Raw genomic sequence first — 16,665 nt, 5'->3', positions numbered from 1 at the left:
CAGCTGACAATAAGAGTTGTCGGAATCCCCAAGAATTTGGTTTGTTTGGAAATGGCAGGCACAAGAGAAGGGGTCAGTAAAGGACAAAGTAGACAAATAAGAGAAGAACCATTTTGTGGGTGAACTAGCTGAAAAGCAAGCTAGTTGAAAAATCCAGGGGGATCAAACCTCAAACTATCTAATTAGTTCCATAATGTATTCCTTCCTAAAATGTATGCATTACCCCTTTTATTCGAGTTGCTCAGGGACTATGACTTGGCTCTGTCTGAGAATTGCACGAGAGGCCTAGACTCTATCGTGTTGGCTTAAGTCAGTTCTCTGTTTATCGTATCTATATTTGCTGTTTTAACTAAGATTCATGCCTCCTTTTTTTTTGTTGATGATTTCTTCTATGGGCAGAAGCTTTTGAGTTTGATATAGTCTCATTCATTTATTTTTGCGTTAACTTCCCTTGCTTTCGAGATCAAATTCATAAAATCCTCTCTAAAACCAAGGTGCATGAGTTTATTACCTTTGTTTTCTTCTATGCAACTTATTGTTTCATCTTATATGGAGGTCTTTGATACACTTTGAGTTAATTTTAGTGTAAGGTGACAAATAGCAATCTAGTTTCATTCTTTTACATATGGCTTTCCAATTTTCCTAGCACCATTTATTGGAGAGGCTTTCTTTACTCCATTATATGTTTTTGGCTATTTTGTCAAAAATTATCTGCCTATATATATGTAGATTTATTTCTGGGCTCTCAATTCTGTTCCATTGGTCTGTGTGCCTGTTTTTCTGCCAATACCATGCTGTTTTGATTATTGTCACTTTGTAGTATAATTTGAAGTCGAGCAATGTGATACCTCGGGACTTGTTCTTTTTCCTCAGGATTGCTTTGGCTAATTGGGATCTTTTGTGATTCCATAGAAACCTGCTGATTTTTTTTGTTCTAATTCTTTAAAAAATGCCATTGGGATGTTGATGAACATTGCATTAAATCTGTATATTGCTTTGGGTAATATGGCCATTTTAACCCTGATGTTTATTACATTATTGATGGTGTCCAAGACGTGGAAACAACTGAAATGGATAAAGAAGATGGATAAAGAATGGATAAAGATATGGTACATATACACAATGGAATATTACTGCCATTTGCAACAAATGGATGGATCTTGAGAATACCATTATAAGTGAAATAAGTCAGACAGAAAAAGTTAAGAACCATATGATTTCACTCATATATGGTATATAAAACTAAAAGCAACAAATGAACAAGACAAACAAACAAACAAAAACTCATAGACATAGACAACAGTTTAGTGGTTACCAGAGGGAAAGGGGAGAAGAGGGAAGTAAGTGTAAATGGGGTCAAATATAAGATTATAGAAGATTTGACTTTGGGTGGTGAACACACAACGCAATATAAATGTGATGTATTATTGAATTGTACACTTGAAACCTACATAATTTTATTAACCAATGCCACCCCAATAAATTTAATTTAAAATATTAAATCAAAAAATGATTCATGTATGTCAGAATTGTGCAAAGAAAGGGCTGAAGTTCCCTCCTGTGATGCTAGGACTTTGACCTCTGAGGAAGAGGCCCTCATCAACTGGTGCTGGTATCTCTGAGGGAAAATGCCGGGAGGTCATAAAGAATAGAAAATTGGCAAACTAGTACACACTGCTGTTACTAGAAGAACTGTCAGTGATATTGGTGTGCAATGCTGACAGAGACAGGAAAAAAAAATAAGAGAAACGTTTCTTTTCCTTCTTTCAGCTTTCCAGTCCCTTCTAGTTCTCCCTATCAGAAAAGCCTAACAAAAACTCAGCTGGCAAAAGAGAAACCTGGCTTGTGGAGTTCCAGATCCAAAAACAAGAGGCCAGTTTATAGCTGAGAAACAATGGCTTAATATTGAGCACACTGTTAATAGCATACATACTATTTCATTGTTCCAGAATTAATTTATTCCTATCACATATCTTATCATACCTACTATATACCAGGAGATCTAGAGATTGGTGAACAAAATGGACCAATTCTCTCCCTTCATGGAGTTTACATTCTAGTGGAGAAAAACCAAAAATAGCAATTTTAACAAGTAAAAAGAACATTTTAGATAATAAGTGCTGTGAAAACAATCACAGAGAGATTTCTTATGCTATTTATATTGTTTCATAGCAATCGTTACCTGGTTCTCCAGAGTTTTGTTCTCAGTGGGCATTTGGTTCTGAGTGGCCACAGGTAAGCACTTAATTAGCTGTTTTGCCACTTCACCTGGTACTGTGAGTTTCTAGATTTCATTACAAGGATATGAATGGGAGTTTTGCTGCTTTTAATTCTACCTCAGCAACTTAGTCATTTTCAAATACCCCATGTCTCCCTGATGGTCTATGTCTTTGTCTGTTTAGGCTGCTGTGACAAAATACCACAAACTTGGAGTTTATAAACAACAGATATTTCTTTCTCACAGATGGAAACTGGGAGTCCAAGACCGGTGGGTAACACAGTCAGGTTCTGGTAAAGGCTGTCTTCCAGGAGCAGACTGCTGCTGACTTCTCAGTATTTGGGAATAAATTCTTCACATGGTGGAAGGGCTAAGGAGTTCCATTGGGCCTCTCTTATAAGACATGAATCCCACTTACAAGGGCTTTACCCACATGAACTCGTCACCTCCCAAAGGCCATTTTCTAATTCCATTACCTTAGGGCTTAGGGTTTCAAAGTATAAAGTTGGGGGAATGCAAGCATATGAACTGCAACAGTGTATTTTTTCACACCATTTCTGGCACCAGTATCTGTATCAAGATATTTGGTTACAAGCCACTGAAACTAACTTTAGCAAAAAGAAAATCCACAAGATTGAACAGAGAGCTGAAGAAAGTAGCTTGGAGAGTGCAGAAACCAAGTATATCCAGGATATTTTGAGGCAGGAAGAGCTTAAAAGTCTCATTCATGTGCCGTTGATGGAATATATAAGCAAAATCATATTTATTTTTTTCTGTCCTTATGGCACTTTACTCAGGATTCAAAATCTGAGCAGAGAAAGAGCTCATGTGTTCCTCCCTTGGCACTCCTGGAATGGTGAGAAGAAAAATTTGTTTCTTAAAAGCTTTATTTCAGATTTCACAGGGGAGGACTGAGAAGCTTAATGCAGTGTGCCACCAAGACACCTCATCACCGGGGAGGTTACTTCTCAAAATGAAATTGGAAGGTTGTTAGGTGTGAGAAGTACATGCCAATAAAAAAAAAAAATCACTAAAGTCAACTCCACCACTTAACTGCAGTCTCCTATTAGTCCAAAAAGACTCAGGTTGACTTGATGTTAAATATTGGGTTTTAAACTTTTATGCACTATTGGGTTTTAAACTTTTTTGCACATACTTGAAAGAGTTATTACTATCTCCTTAATTAAAATAATTGAAGGGTAGAATTGCTATGCTGTTTTGTGGTCCCAGATTTGGCTTACACTCCTATACATATTCACATTTGATAGAAGATGCACATGTGTTCAAATGATGTTAACAATAATAAATTTTGCAGATCTTTACAAAGAGAAACATTTCTATGAAAGGCCCGAGTTTGAGAGGAGGGAAAGCCACTCTTTATCTAACCCAAATTTCCACATTATTTAGCAGCTGTAGAAATGACTCAGATTTTCTTTGTTCTTATCCACTTCCCTCCTGAGTTCATTTCTCTGGGAGTCCCCCAGGGCCCTTGCCTTTATGCTCACAAACAAGTCGACTCTTCATAGTGCTCCTGCCACACGTAGCATGGGAAACCTTGCAGTGAAGTGAGCTGCCTCTGTGTGGCACACAGGACACCCTCATTTGTACTCCATGCTCTCTACTTCTTAGAAAGCGCAGCCCTGATGCTTGGAGCCATTATGTTGTCAAATCTGCCTGGTACTGTGTGTGTGGCAAGTATATATATAAGTATATGTGAATCGGTGTAGACTACAAAGTGTTACACTTTGTTGTAAAGGTCCCAACAATCAATTTCCCTTATATTTCATACATGGTAGTTCTTTTTTTCCCTCTTCTGGGGTGGGCCGGGATGAGGCTGGGTGACAAGTACTAATGCTGTCTCAAAATCACCTCATCCTTCTTTATCTTATGGCTGTTTTAGTAGTTCAGGTTCATGGTACCTGACTTCTGCCCCTAGCATGAGTTTCCTAAGAAGCTTCTCAGTCTTTATACAAATGAGCTTCTGATGGCTTTTTCACCAATTTTCCAGTCACTGTTTGCTAACACTCCCAATCCATTAGCCCATCCAATGTCAACTCTCCCCTACATAAAGAACAAAGTGTTTTCCAGTAATTCACGACCGTAGTTCCAATTATTTCAACTGAACTCTAGGACCAGTACTCTACTTGCCTAAGACTACTTCTACATCTGGTAATTTGTGAATCGGTGAGTTTCTGGCTCTTTGGACTGCCCTTGAGAGAGCAAATTTGCCTAATTTACAAGCTTTGCTATTCCTGAACAATTTGTCAAGTAATGGGCCTGAATGAGTAACCTTTGTACCATTTAACTATCTCCAACGCTGCTGATAAATAAGGACCTTTCATTCATTTATTATTCACTTAAAGACCCAAATATAATCCACCATTAATCCCATCAACTTCATAAATCTATTAATTTCATTAATATAATCTGTTAATTTCATCAACATACATACCATAATAAATTGCCACTCTATTTCTACTGAAAAGTTATATTTTTTTAAGATACTGCTTGTAATTAGGACTTTCCTCATTCAAATTCTAGTTAGTGTTCATGTAATAACATACTAATATCTCTTATATTATCACCTAAATCATTTTCAATTTTAATATTAATTCAATAATTTCATTGCTATTACATAATTGGGCATGAAATGGCCATATTTCTATCTCATAATACTTCTATAGAAAATATAGATGAAGATAGAAGAGATGTGTTCTATGAATTTTTTCACCTGATAAGAAGATCTTCTTAAGCCTTTAGTTGGTTTCATTAAAAAATAAGAATTGAAATAATTATATAATTACTAATATATCATTATTTATCTTTTGTCATAAATTTCTTTATACAAGTAGAAATATGTCTTGAAGTAGAAAACATGTCTATTGTTTCATTTATTTCAAAACAATTTATTGAATAAGGCTAGGTGCCAGTCATTTTTCTAAGTGCTAGAGACACAGCAGTGAATAAAGCCTTATGGACTTATATTCTAGTGGAGGAGACAGATAATCAACAAATAAAGAAGTAAAATATTGAGCATGTCACTTGGTATCACAATAAAGCAGGGACAAGGGGTGGGGAGAAATAGGGGTTGCTTTTTATGTAAAATGATCAAGAAAGGCTTTTCTGAGAAGATCACCTGCTTAAAGTGTGAGTGAAACATTGCGGGTAGAAGGAGCGACATTTGCCAGTCCTGACGTAGAAGTGTGCCTGGTAAGTTTAAAAAGTGTAGGAAGGTCTGTGTGGCTGGACGAAGTTTGGGATGATGGAGAGGTAAGCAATGGGATCAGAAGGGTAATAGGGGTTTAGGAAGCCACAGTCTGGATCTTGGCTTTTACTGAGAAAGTTGTCCCCTGAGAGGACTGTAGTTAGAGGAATGTCCTGGCCTGGCTTCTGCTGTAAAAGACTCACTCTGGTTGTAGAGTTTGAGTTCAAATTATAAGGATGCAAAGTAGTGAGAAGAGGTCAAATTTAGAACGGAGAAAAAATAGGGATTGTTGACAGATTAGATGTAAGGTGGAAGTAAAACAAATGAAAGATAAAATCGTGTTTTTTTTTTTTATCTGAATAGGTAGAATGTATATTTGATTTACACTTGATGTTTCATAAAGATCATTAAAAAAAATGGGTTAAGAAACTTTTCTTAAACCAAATGTGCTGAATAATGTTCTTAGAGAATGCATATTAAAATACACATATATATTTGGTTAATATTTTCACATATACATATAATGAAAACTAAATCATTGTGATGACTACTGATAGAAATAAAGATAAATCAGTAGATCTGAGTCCTTTTGTGTGGGAAACAAATGTCAATTTTGATAAAGAAATTTATTAGGCATATATTAGGAAGTTTTACTAGTCAAGATCCTGGCAAGAAGAAGGTGGCACACTGAACAGATTTCATTGAAGACATTTTAATGAAAGAAGATAAGACATACAGAGGTATGGGCAGAGTTAACAAGACACACAAAAATGGTGAAACTCCCACATAGGAACTAGGCAAAGCAGGAAAAAGTGGCAAGAGGGAGAAAATTACCGAACAGGCCACGAGCTGTAGCCACTAAGAAGGCTATAGGAGATGAGGCCATAGCAGAAAGCGGCCTAAGAAAGAACCGTGGTGAGGAAGGGAGGGAATGAGACAAGGGCAATAAAAACCCTATATTTTAACTCCTGCCCTTCTACTGACCTTCAGAGGTCAGACTATATAGGATACCTATTGATGCAGTCCATGGATGTGTCAGCCCTGGGACACAGAGAGGGAAGGGAGAGGCTGTGATTGAATCTGGAGGGACAAATAAAGAAAATACAGCACAGAATTTAATGTAATTCAAGGGAGTTCTGAACACCAAGACACAAATGTGGGCAGCTCTCTGGAATTCCTGTAGGAGAAACTAGGGATTGCATCTCTGCATTGTTGTGGGAAACGGCTCCACTGCCTACTTTCTCAGTTTCTGGAGAATAATTTTTGTGACCAGGCTTGAGTTAAGCACCCACATTTGACATGGGAGGAAGGGATATCAGGGTCCTGTGATTGGAGCCCAGTCCCAACCATGTGGAGATAGGAAAGGAGTCTAACACAAGAAAAGGATTATAGACAAAGAAAATCACCATAAGGCTTCTGCCTGCAATCCAAAAATATTTATATACAATTTTTTTTTTAACAAAAAGGGAAAGTAAGTTTTTCTAAATGGACACCCAATATTTCAGAATACACAAATGACATTTAATTCATTTCTCAATTCAGTGAGGTCAAAGCTTTGTTTTTTTGTTTGTTTATTTTTGTGGACTTCTTTATTATATTTTTTCCAGCTATAATTTTATCTCAATTCTATGTCATTCATCTTAAAATTAAATTCTTTGTTTACAAAAACCTTAAGAAGAGGGGATGGATTAGTGTAAAGTAATTGCCATTGTTGAGGTGGGGTGGGGTAACAAAATAAATAAACAAAATCTTGAAATGTAGGGTTTTGTCTTTTGTTAGGGACAACAAGAATCACAAAAATTAACCTCCGTTAACCTAATTTGTGCATTCTAATTGATTTAGAGGCAAAAACAATAATGGTTTTATTTATAATAGTATGCAACTTCATTTACAGACTTTTCTCTGAAATTCTTGCTAAGAGGTGAATAAAGTCAGCTCTGAGACTCAAAGTTGATCAATGACCTTTTTGTCACTGACAGTACCCACCTCCTCTCTCTCAGACAATGAATCATGAGGTTTGGCCTTAGAAGTGAAAGGTCAAAGGGGAACACGGCTTTAAGAAGGAAACTAATAGTAACCAGTTTAGTATTAGCAAATAATTAACCCCATTTCATCTTATTCACACATTCATTCATTCATTCATTCATTCATTCATCTGGTGATGAATCATTTAATAATTTTCAATGCCAAGAAACATGAGTTTGAAAATAATATATATTCTTACTAAAATAAGAACATAATTTCAGTCTGGAACACAGGCAGCATTGGAATCAGACTATGGTCAAGAGGTAGCTCCACCACATCTGACGTGTCAAATTTTTATGTTAATAAACTCTTCTTCATCCTAGCGTGTAAAATGGAGATAATAGTTGCCTTACAAACTTAAAATGGCCCAGTTGGTATTATCACTAAAAGTTGTAGAATTAATATTGCTCATGTAAAAGAGTAAAATATGCAAATCAATAACTATAATACACTGCAGTCATCCATATAGTAGTGCAATGCATCATGATATACAAAGTGAATTAATCGACAAAATTTTATCCAGACAAAACAAAACTTCCAGTACTGTGTTGAATAAAGTAGTGAAAGTAAACATCCTTGTCTTATTCTTGGTCTTAGAAGAAAAGCTTTTAGTTTTTTTATAAATGGCTTTTATTATGTTGAGGTCATTTCTTCCTATCCTAGTTCAATGTTTTTAAGGTGTTAGATTCTGTCGAATGATTTTTTTCATCAATTGAAATGACCAAGTGGCTTTTTCCCTTCATTTTGTTACTGTGGTGTATTACATTAAGTGATTTTTGTGTGTTGAAACATCCTTGCATTCAAGAATAAATCCCACTGGCCATGATATATAATTCTTTTAAAATACCATTGAATTTGGTTTGCTATTACTTTGTTGAAGACTTCTGGATCAATTTTCATAAGAGATACTAGTCTGTAGTCTTATTTTCATGTGGTGTATTTTTTCGGCTTTGGTATCAGGATAATTACAGTCTCGTTGAAGAGTTGGGAAGTATTCCGTCTTTTTCAATTTTTTGGAAAAGTTGAAGAAAATAATGGTAATTGTTTTTCTTTAAATGTTTGGTAGAATTCACCAGTGAAGCCATCAGGTCCAAGGCTTTTCTTTCTTGGGAGATTTTTGGTTACTGATTCAATCTTCTCACTAGTAGCAGGTCTGCTCAGATTTTGTGTTTCTTCATGATTTAGTCTTGGTAGGTTTTGTGTTTCTAAGACTTCATCTATTTCATTTAGGTTATTTAATTTGTTGGCAGACAATTGTTCATTGTACTCTCTTACAAACCTTTTTATGTCTGTAGAATTAGTAGTAATGTCCTCATTTTAATTTCTGATTTTAGCAATTTAAATATTTTCTAATTTTTTTCTTAGTCCGTCTAGTTAAAGGTTTATCAATTTTGTTGATCTTTTTAAGAACTAACTTGACTTTATTAATTTTCTCTATTGTTTTTCCATTTCTTATTTCATTTATCTCCACTCTAATAATTATTTTCTTCTTTTTTATAAATTTGGATTTTGTTTGTTCTTCTTTTTTCTAGTTCCTTACCCTGTAAAGTTCATTGTTTTTAAGATCTTACTTTTTTTTTCATGTAAGCATTTATCACTAAAAATTTCTCCCTTAGCACTGTTTTCACTATGTCCCATAAGTTTTGGAATTTTGTGGTTTTGTTTTCATTTATCTTAAGTATTTTCTAATTTACTTTGTGATTTCTTCTTTGATCTATTGGTGGTTTAAGAGTGTGTTGCTGAATTTCCACAAATTTGTAAATTTTTCAGTTTTATTTCTGTTACTGATTTCTAACTTCTCACTGTGGTCAGAGAAGATACCTTGTATGATATCTATCTTTTAAAACCCATTGAGAATTAATTTGTGGCTTAACATACACTTTATATTAGAAAATGTCCCATTTGCACTTGAGAAGAATGCATATGCTATTGTTGTATAGAATTGTTCTGTTAGATCTAGTTGGTTAATTGTGTTGTTTAAGTCCTCTATTTCCTACTTATCTTCTGTCTGGTTGTTCCATCCATTATTGAGAGTAGGGTATTGAAGTCTTCAACTATTATTGTGAAACTTTCCATTTCTTCCTTCGGTTGTCAGTTTTTGCTTCATATATATTGATTGTCATTAAGGTGTAAATTCTATAATTGTTATATCTTCTTGCTGCATTGAAACTTTTATTAATATATAATATCGTTCTTTGTCTCATAGCTTTTTGATTTAAAGTCTATTTTTTTTCTGATATTAGTATAGCTACTCCTGCTCTTTTTTTGTTACTATTATACGAAATATCTTTTCCCATTCTTTCACTTTTAATATAATTTTTCCATGTTGACTTTGACTTTCTAAATCTGTTATTAATTATGATGGTTATACAGTTGACTCTTCTGCAGTTGATTCTTTTGAGTTTTAGGGCAGTGATATTATCAACTAAAAGTATTACATGTTGCAGACATGCTGGGTATGAGTGTCTTGTTCTGACTTTAAAAGCTCCAGTGTTTCACATTAAGCATGATATTGCTGGTTGCTTTCCAGGTAGATAATCGCGTTTGCCTGTGCATAAGACACAGCGAGGCTGTGAGGGTGCCTTCGGTGAACCATTCTTTTCACCGTTTCTTATCATTCCCTTCTTCAGCACTGACAGATTCGACTTTATTTTCTTACATGTGAAATACGTGTTAAACACATTTGTCTATCCTGGTAAGAGAACCGAAATGTTTTATTTCTTAAACCTTTAAGTTACACTGAGAATTTTCCAATAAGCTGTCAAACTTCAATTCGCCCATCTATCTTTTTTATCTCATTTCACATGTGCTTGCATCTGCTGCATGATTTTATTTTAGTTTCATTATTAATCTTCTGCTGTTGTCTGCAATTTGATTTTAAGCAGAGTACTAAAAGAAACAGGAAACTATTTAGAAGATGCATAGTCCTTGTATGCACTGAACAGCACCTATTACAACTTCTGTTGGGACAGTCTCATGAAATAAATTTATAATTGGTATTCTCTGATGAGTCCTCAGAAATCAGATTCCTCAGAAATATAAGGCATATTGTTTAATATCATGGATATCTAATGACAAAACGTCAAACATGGTGGTAGTCCTATTTCTAAGATGACTGAAAAAGCACTCTAATTTAACTCGGTGGATTTCGGTCTGAGATAGTTTATTAATGACAGACAGGGAAGCATGCTAAGAAGAGGATATCCTCGAAATTCAGGCCTGTCCTGGGACATAGTCCATGTGTGTCTAGAGTGGGTTAGGGAAGGAATAGGGTAATGGAGAGAAGGAAATGACAATAGGAAATCAAAATTTAGGTCTGGGACTTGAAAGCAGGAAGATAAAGATGAGGAGAGCCTAAATTGCTCTTATCTGTGATTTTTATCTCCCTAATACCACTGAGCAAGTAATCACTTCCTAACTTCTTAGGTGGTCAAAAAGCTTTTCTAATTTATGTAATGATCTCGGAAATAGAACAATTTAACAATGAAATAAATTTATCTCTTCTAGCCACAGAAGCCTAGTTACGTGATTAAGTCACATTTTAAAATATATTTGCTGATTCTCTCTCTCATTATTTTCATTCTTTTGTAGCTTTCACTCTGTCCTAATTTTCTTGCAAGTTCTCTTTTTTCTAAAGAAGTTATTCACTTAAGCTCACATTCTAAATAACTTTAAATCAATAATCTAAAAGTAAAATAAACTTCACTTTTTTTTGCTGACAACTTTAATAAATGAATATAGTATATACATTCTCAAAATAAATGAATATAGTATATACATTCTCAAAATTTTAAAAATAATATATTTTCTGAGAATTCGAATGAATCAAAATTGACCTGAAGCTGTACCGGAAGCAACCAATGACTCTGACTTTATTTAGGTATATCTTTGTTCTGTTTTGAAAACTTGTTTTTTAGTAGTTCTATCATATTCGTTTAGTACAGACATTAAACTGAGAAAAATTCTGACTAAAATAACTGCCTGGTCATGATTAAGTTGAAATAGAAAAAAAAAAAAAAGCAGGATTGGTTAGAAGAAAAAAGAAACTGACTTAAACTCAGCATAACATTTTAGATGATATATTTTTAAATTATTATAAAATTTAAAATTTATGTTAAAATATACATTTTCACACTCATAACTGAAAATAGAGGGATTGGAGAAGCATGCAGAATGGGAGAAAAGTAGGGAACATCCTTAGTCTGATAGAGAAATGCTGCCTGAGTAATTAGGCCTTTCTTAGGAGGAGCTGTGCTTTGGCCAATGTTTGTTTTACCCATCCCTTTGGCTTCTTCCTGCCCTTGGCACCTGGTATCCTTATCTGACCTCTTGATTTCCAAAGTCCCTACTTTGATACATCAGAGCACTATATTATTCATATTTTCTCTATTTCTTACTATTGAAATTTGGCCACCTATACAAATTTCTCAGGGTTCTGGTTCTTGATTAGTTGAAAACAGATGGTGTCTGAGTCAGGATGGGCCTCACTGAAAGAGATTTAGCATAGGCTATGGTAAGTGAAATGGTAAGGAAAATCTTACAGAATTAAAACATAGGCCTAATGGCTTCGTGTTTCTGCCTCTATTTTTTTTCTCTGTTCCCTGCTTCCTTTTGCAGCCTCTGCTAATCTCTCATGAGAGCATCCAGTTGTGTTTCTTTGTCTTTATCCTTGCCTCTCCCATTATCAATTGGCTTCATCACTGTTGAATTTATCAAGAAAGCACCTTGATTGGCCCCACTCATTTTTTTCATGGTGGGTAATTGGTTGCTAGCCGGTCATAGTTTCCCTCCCTGAGCTGCCCACTCTTCTTCCCTCCAAAGGCACCTGTGGCTGATAGGAACCCACGAGATCGGGGGCTCTTGGTGGGGCAGGATTTCCTTTGAAGAGTCTGTGGGCACGAAAGCAATGCTTGTATCGGAAACAGATGTTTTGGGACACTTGGGAGTCTTGAAGCTCTTCAGACTCCGGGGCTGCCCTGCTGATTGGTGAGTTTTGCAGCACATCTTGTTTCCTTTAGCTAATCCAGTGGGTTTGGGAGACACGCAGAGAATAAAAAGTCTCAGAATGCTTTCCTTAGCATTAGTAGCACGCTGTAAATTTGAAATTACGCCCCCCCCATCTGAAATGGTGATTATACTCTGCCTAGATACCAAGACATTTTCGCTTCTTGATAAGGTGTAGGTGAACACTGACCAAAACGCATGCCTCTTAGTGTGTTTTCTTGATTGCATAACTTATCTAAAAGATAGGTCAGGTCTGGCGAGGTCTCCCTAACACATTTTTCTCTCGGTATTGGCCGCTGGAAGTCCTGCTTGCATGTGTGTTGATGTGAGTGGCCTTGGGAAGAAAGAAATCCCATCCCCTGCTTAAGGAGCTCTGAGAGAATAAACAAGGATAAGCGTAAGGAGGTCAGTTGTCTCTGGGTGCAGAGCTTCATCTGAAAAGCCCCCAAGCAGCCGATTACTCCAGGTTACCTGGACCTAGTAGCTTTTGCTGTCGGCCTGCATCCCTCTAGCGCGCGCGCACCCCTCCTCCCACACACACTGCCTTTCTACTCATAAAATTTATTATCCATTGTCAAATTTTACTTTCTTGTGTACTACTAGCTGTACACGTGAATTTTTTGCATGTGGAACCGGCCATCGTCTCTCCTTTTCCCCATCTGTAACATCATTCAAACAGGCGTTCAGACAATGTGACAACGTCTGAATAAGTTTTAGGGTGTTTTGTTTCTTTTGGACAAACATACATTCACCAGCTCAGTCTGTCTCTCTCTATCTCGCTGTCTCTCTCCTCTTTCGTACAAATATACTCCGAGTCTCTCAAACGTAAATGTCCCAGGGCTCCCGAGTTCAATGTCACGCTGGGCAGAAGTGGAGCAAGAGTGGAGGGACAGTGTGCGGTGTGCCGGCGGGCGGAGATCTTTTCCGGCCAGCAGAGGGCAGCCGAGGGGAGGCGCTGGCGCGCGAGGGTTGAGCGGAGCCTCGCCTTGCTCGGCAGCTTCAGCCTCAGCACCAGCCGCGGCGGAGCCGAGAGCGCAGCCACTAAGGGCAGCGGCGGCGGCGGGAGCGAGGCGCGCAGCGAGCAGCGGCGCGGGCGGGAAGGAGCAGCCGCCGCCGCTGCCGCCGCCGCCGCGACGGGCAGCCGGGCTCGCGGGCAGCTGCATCGGGCCCCTGCCGGCTCAGCTTCGTGCCGCCGGCGCCGGGCGGCCGGCGAGTCTGGAGCCCGTGCCGTCGCCGGCCGCGTCCTCCGGGCATGGAAGGCGGCGGCAAGCCCAACTCCTCGTCCAACAGCCGGGACGATGGCAACAGCGTCTTCCCCGCCAAGGCGCCCGCGACGGGCGCGGGGTCGACCGCGGCCGAGAAGCGCCTGGGCACCCCGCCGGGGGGCGGCGGGGCGGGCGCCAAGGAGCACGGCAACTCCGTGTGCTTTAAAGTGGACGGCGGCAGCGGCGGCGGCGAGGAGCCTGCCGGGGGCTTCGAGGACGCCGAGGGGCCCCGGCGGCAGTACGGCTTCATGCAGAGGCAGTTCACCTCCATGCTGCAGCCCGGGGTCAACAAATTCTCCCTCCGCATGTTCGGGAGCCAGAAGGCGGTGGAGAAGGAGCAGGAAAGGGTTAAAACTGCAGGCTTCTGGATTATCCACCCTTACAGCGATTTCAGGTGAGGACTCCCTGTCGCCGCCCCACCTTTCCTTCCCGGCGCGCCCGCAAACTCGCTTCCCGGCTCTGGGAGGGGGCGCCCGGGGACTCGGAGGGAGGGGGTGCCGGGCGGGCGGGGGTGGCGCTGCCGGCTTCTCCTCCTGGGGCTGAGCAGGCTCGACTCTTCTTCAACTAGTTTCCACCCAAGAGGGGGTTGACTGATGAGTTCCTGTGGCCTGGGAGTCCCGGGGAGGCTCTCCTCCTTTGCTTCGTGAACTTTAGGGACAGATCGGGGAAGAAGGCCACCGTTACTCTCGGACAGGAGGATGCTAAGTTGGGCCAGGGAAACTTTTACTTCGGATATGAGCGTGTAAGGGAGCGGCCAGAAAATCGTCCTGGGAGTGCCACCCTTCCTGGTGTTGCTCTCTCAAGAAGTGGATCCTCCCAAAAGGGAAAAAGGCGCTCCTGGGGTCGAGAAGAGGTTGGGACAACCGGGGACGCACTCACGAGTCCTAGTGTTCCAGCCGCTCTCACCCCCGGGGAGCGTTAATCTGCTTTTCATCTGCTTATAGGCACCGGATATCCTCAATGCATGTCTTCAAAATAGTGGCTGGCAGGCTGAGGAAGGGTAATTTGCGCTTGGATAGTCCTTGACTTCAGATTTCAGTGGAGCCGGTGCTGCCAGGTTGGGCAAGAGCGTGACAGGAAGCCTCGAGTTCCTGAAACAGAGACAGGGGGCGTTTCCAGAGCCCCCTTCCTGAAACAGAGACACCCTTTCTTGACCTTGACTACAAGTCTATTTCAGAAATCTTTCCCCGTTTTCCAGCTCGGAAAAAAGGGCAGGAGAGCTGTCAGCTGTCAGGGAAATTGCTTCAGAGACTTAAAATTAAGACGTTTCCTGGTCTTCTTTGTCGCCCAAGTATTCGTTCGGTTATAAGCATGTTTAGAGATTATCAAATGAAGGTCGTGAAGTGGATCCTCTTATTAGCGTGCGCACACCCTGAAGCCACGTTATATTAGCTCCTGAAGAATGCTTGGCTTTCCATTAAAAAACTAGTAACTCAGAGTGGCATTATTAGTTTATTTATTTAACTGAACTCTTCGAAAAGGAATCAACGAAAGGCGTATGTGTGCAAACTAAGCAGTTTTAATAGGTGTCTATTAGACAGCAAATAAGTATAGCAATAAAAAGCAGATTACTTTGAGTTATGTTTAGAAACTAAGGGGAATTGCTATCAATTTCAGGCCTTAATGGGAGCTGTCCACAGTTCTGAAAGACATTTACTGTGGAAAACCCATACTCCTGCCACTTAAAGCCTTGGAGTGACTGTCTTCACCTTCTCTGAGATATATACAGTCTCGTAAATCAGTAGCCTCTATTATTTATGCATAAAGTGAATTAATTTTAGGAAGTGTATAATTTTAAGATTCTTATTTGCAAAAACACACAGCAAAGTTCAAAAGAGGAGTTATGAAACCTAATGACATTTATAGTCTACAGAAAATTAGGAGTTTGATTGAAAAAATGTTCATATTAAAAGGACCTACTTAATAATCTAACATATTTCTTCCACTAAGAAGATACTTATAGAAAAAAACTGATAAATGACCTTGGTCTAAAGTATATGATTGTCTTGTTCTTTAGAATTTTAAAGGTTGAAACTAAGTGTAGAATACTATCATTCTCTCAGTCCTCAATGGAAATATGTTGCAACACAGTATTATATATATTTTTTCCATGAAAAAAACTTTATATGGCAACAGCCTTCAGTCTTAATAACGAAAGTAAGCATGGTTTTTTCAGAAATATATTTGGTTTAGTATTCACATGCAAATAAAATGCTAAACTTTAACAATTAAAGGATTACATATGATACTTTTATTTTTTGAAGAATGGGAAAAGACTACACTTTTCAAAATGGTGTTATATATCAAATAATTAAACTTTTATTACTTACTGGATAAAAACATAAGGCCACATTTCAGGAATTGGAATAGTGTGCCAAAATCTTTGAATGAATGAAATTCATGAAATAAAAGATTCTCCACATTTTTCCAAGTAAGTTGAATGACACGAAATATCTCTTTAAAAACAAACAAACAAAAAGGTTACTAAATAAAGGAAGAAATTAAAATTAGGTGATGGTTCAGTTTTATCATATATCTCAAAGAAATTGGAGATGATTAAAAAGTGAGATAATACTCTAAACAAATCCCAGTGCAAAGTAGTTTGGAACATTTGAATATTTGCATAATTAGAAAAAGAAAATGACAGACATAAATTAAACAATTATTATGATTTAGATTTTGAACTGGAAGATATCTGAAAAAATAGATTCTAAAAATCATAATGACAATATTTTTAAAACAACAAGCTAAAGGAGTAATCATATAAATACTTATTTGCATATGGAAGACATGTACATCTTATTATTTATTCATGCTTTTATATGGTCTCAGATACCAATATAAGATTTCTAAAAACCTATAACATGTCAGAAAAATGTAATGAAAAAGAAGACGAAATTCGGACAGTATTTTTTTCTAAAGGAAAAGCAATATGTGAGTAATCTTCA

The 16,665-nt window shown here is 38.1% G+C and overlaps 1 protein-coding gene across 1 annotated transcript in view; it reads left to right on the top strand.

Moving 5' to 3' along the window:
- The first annotated feature begins 13,685 nt into the window (after nucleotides 1–13,685).
- HCN1 (hyperpolarization activated cyclic nucleotide gated potassium channel 1) overlaps nucleotides 13,686–16,665 on the top strand; it is a 322,326-nt gene continuing 319,346 nt past the window's right edge. The window contains exon 1 of the mRNA XM_039877096.1: nucleotides 13,686–14,111. Coding sequence (XP_039733030.1) covers nucleotides 13,705–14,111 — 407 coding nt within the window. The 5' untranslated portion in view covers nucleotides 13,686–13,704. The remainder of the gene's footprint in view (nucleotides 14,112–16,665) is intronic.

This window comes from Pteropus medius, unplaced genomic scaffold (genome assembly GCF_902729225.1).
Source record: "Pteropus medius unplaced genomic scaffold, Ma_sr-lr_union100, whole genome shotgun sequence".
NCBI classification, from domain to species: Eukaryota; Metazoa; Chordata; class Mammalia; order Chiroptera; family Pteropodidae; genus Pteropus; species Pteropus medius.
The sequence above is the reverse complement of the archived record's forward strand: the minus strand, read 5'-3'. Positions and strand labels throughout refer to the sequence as shown.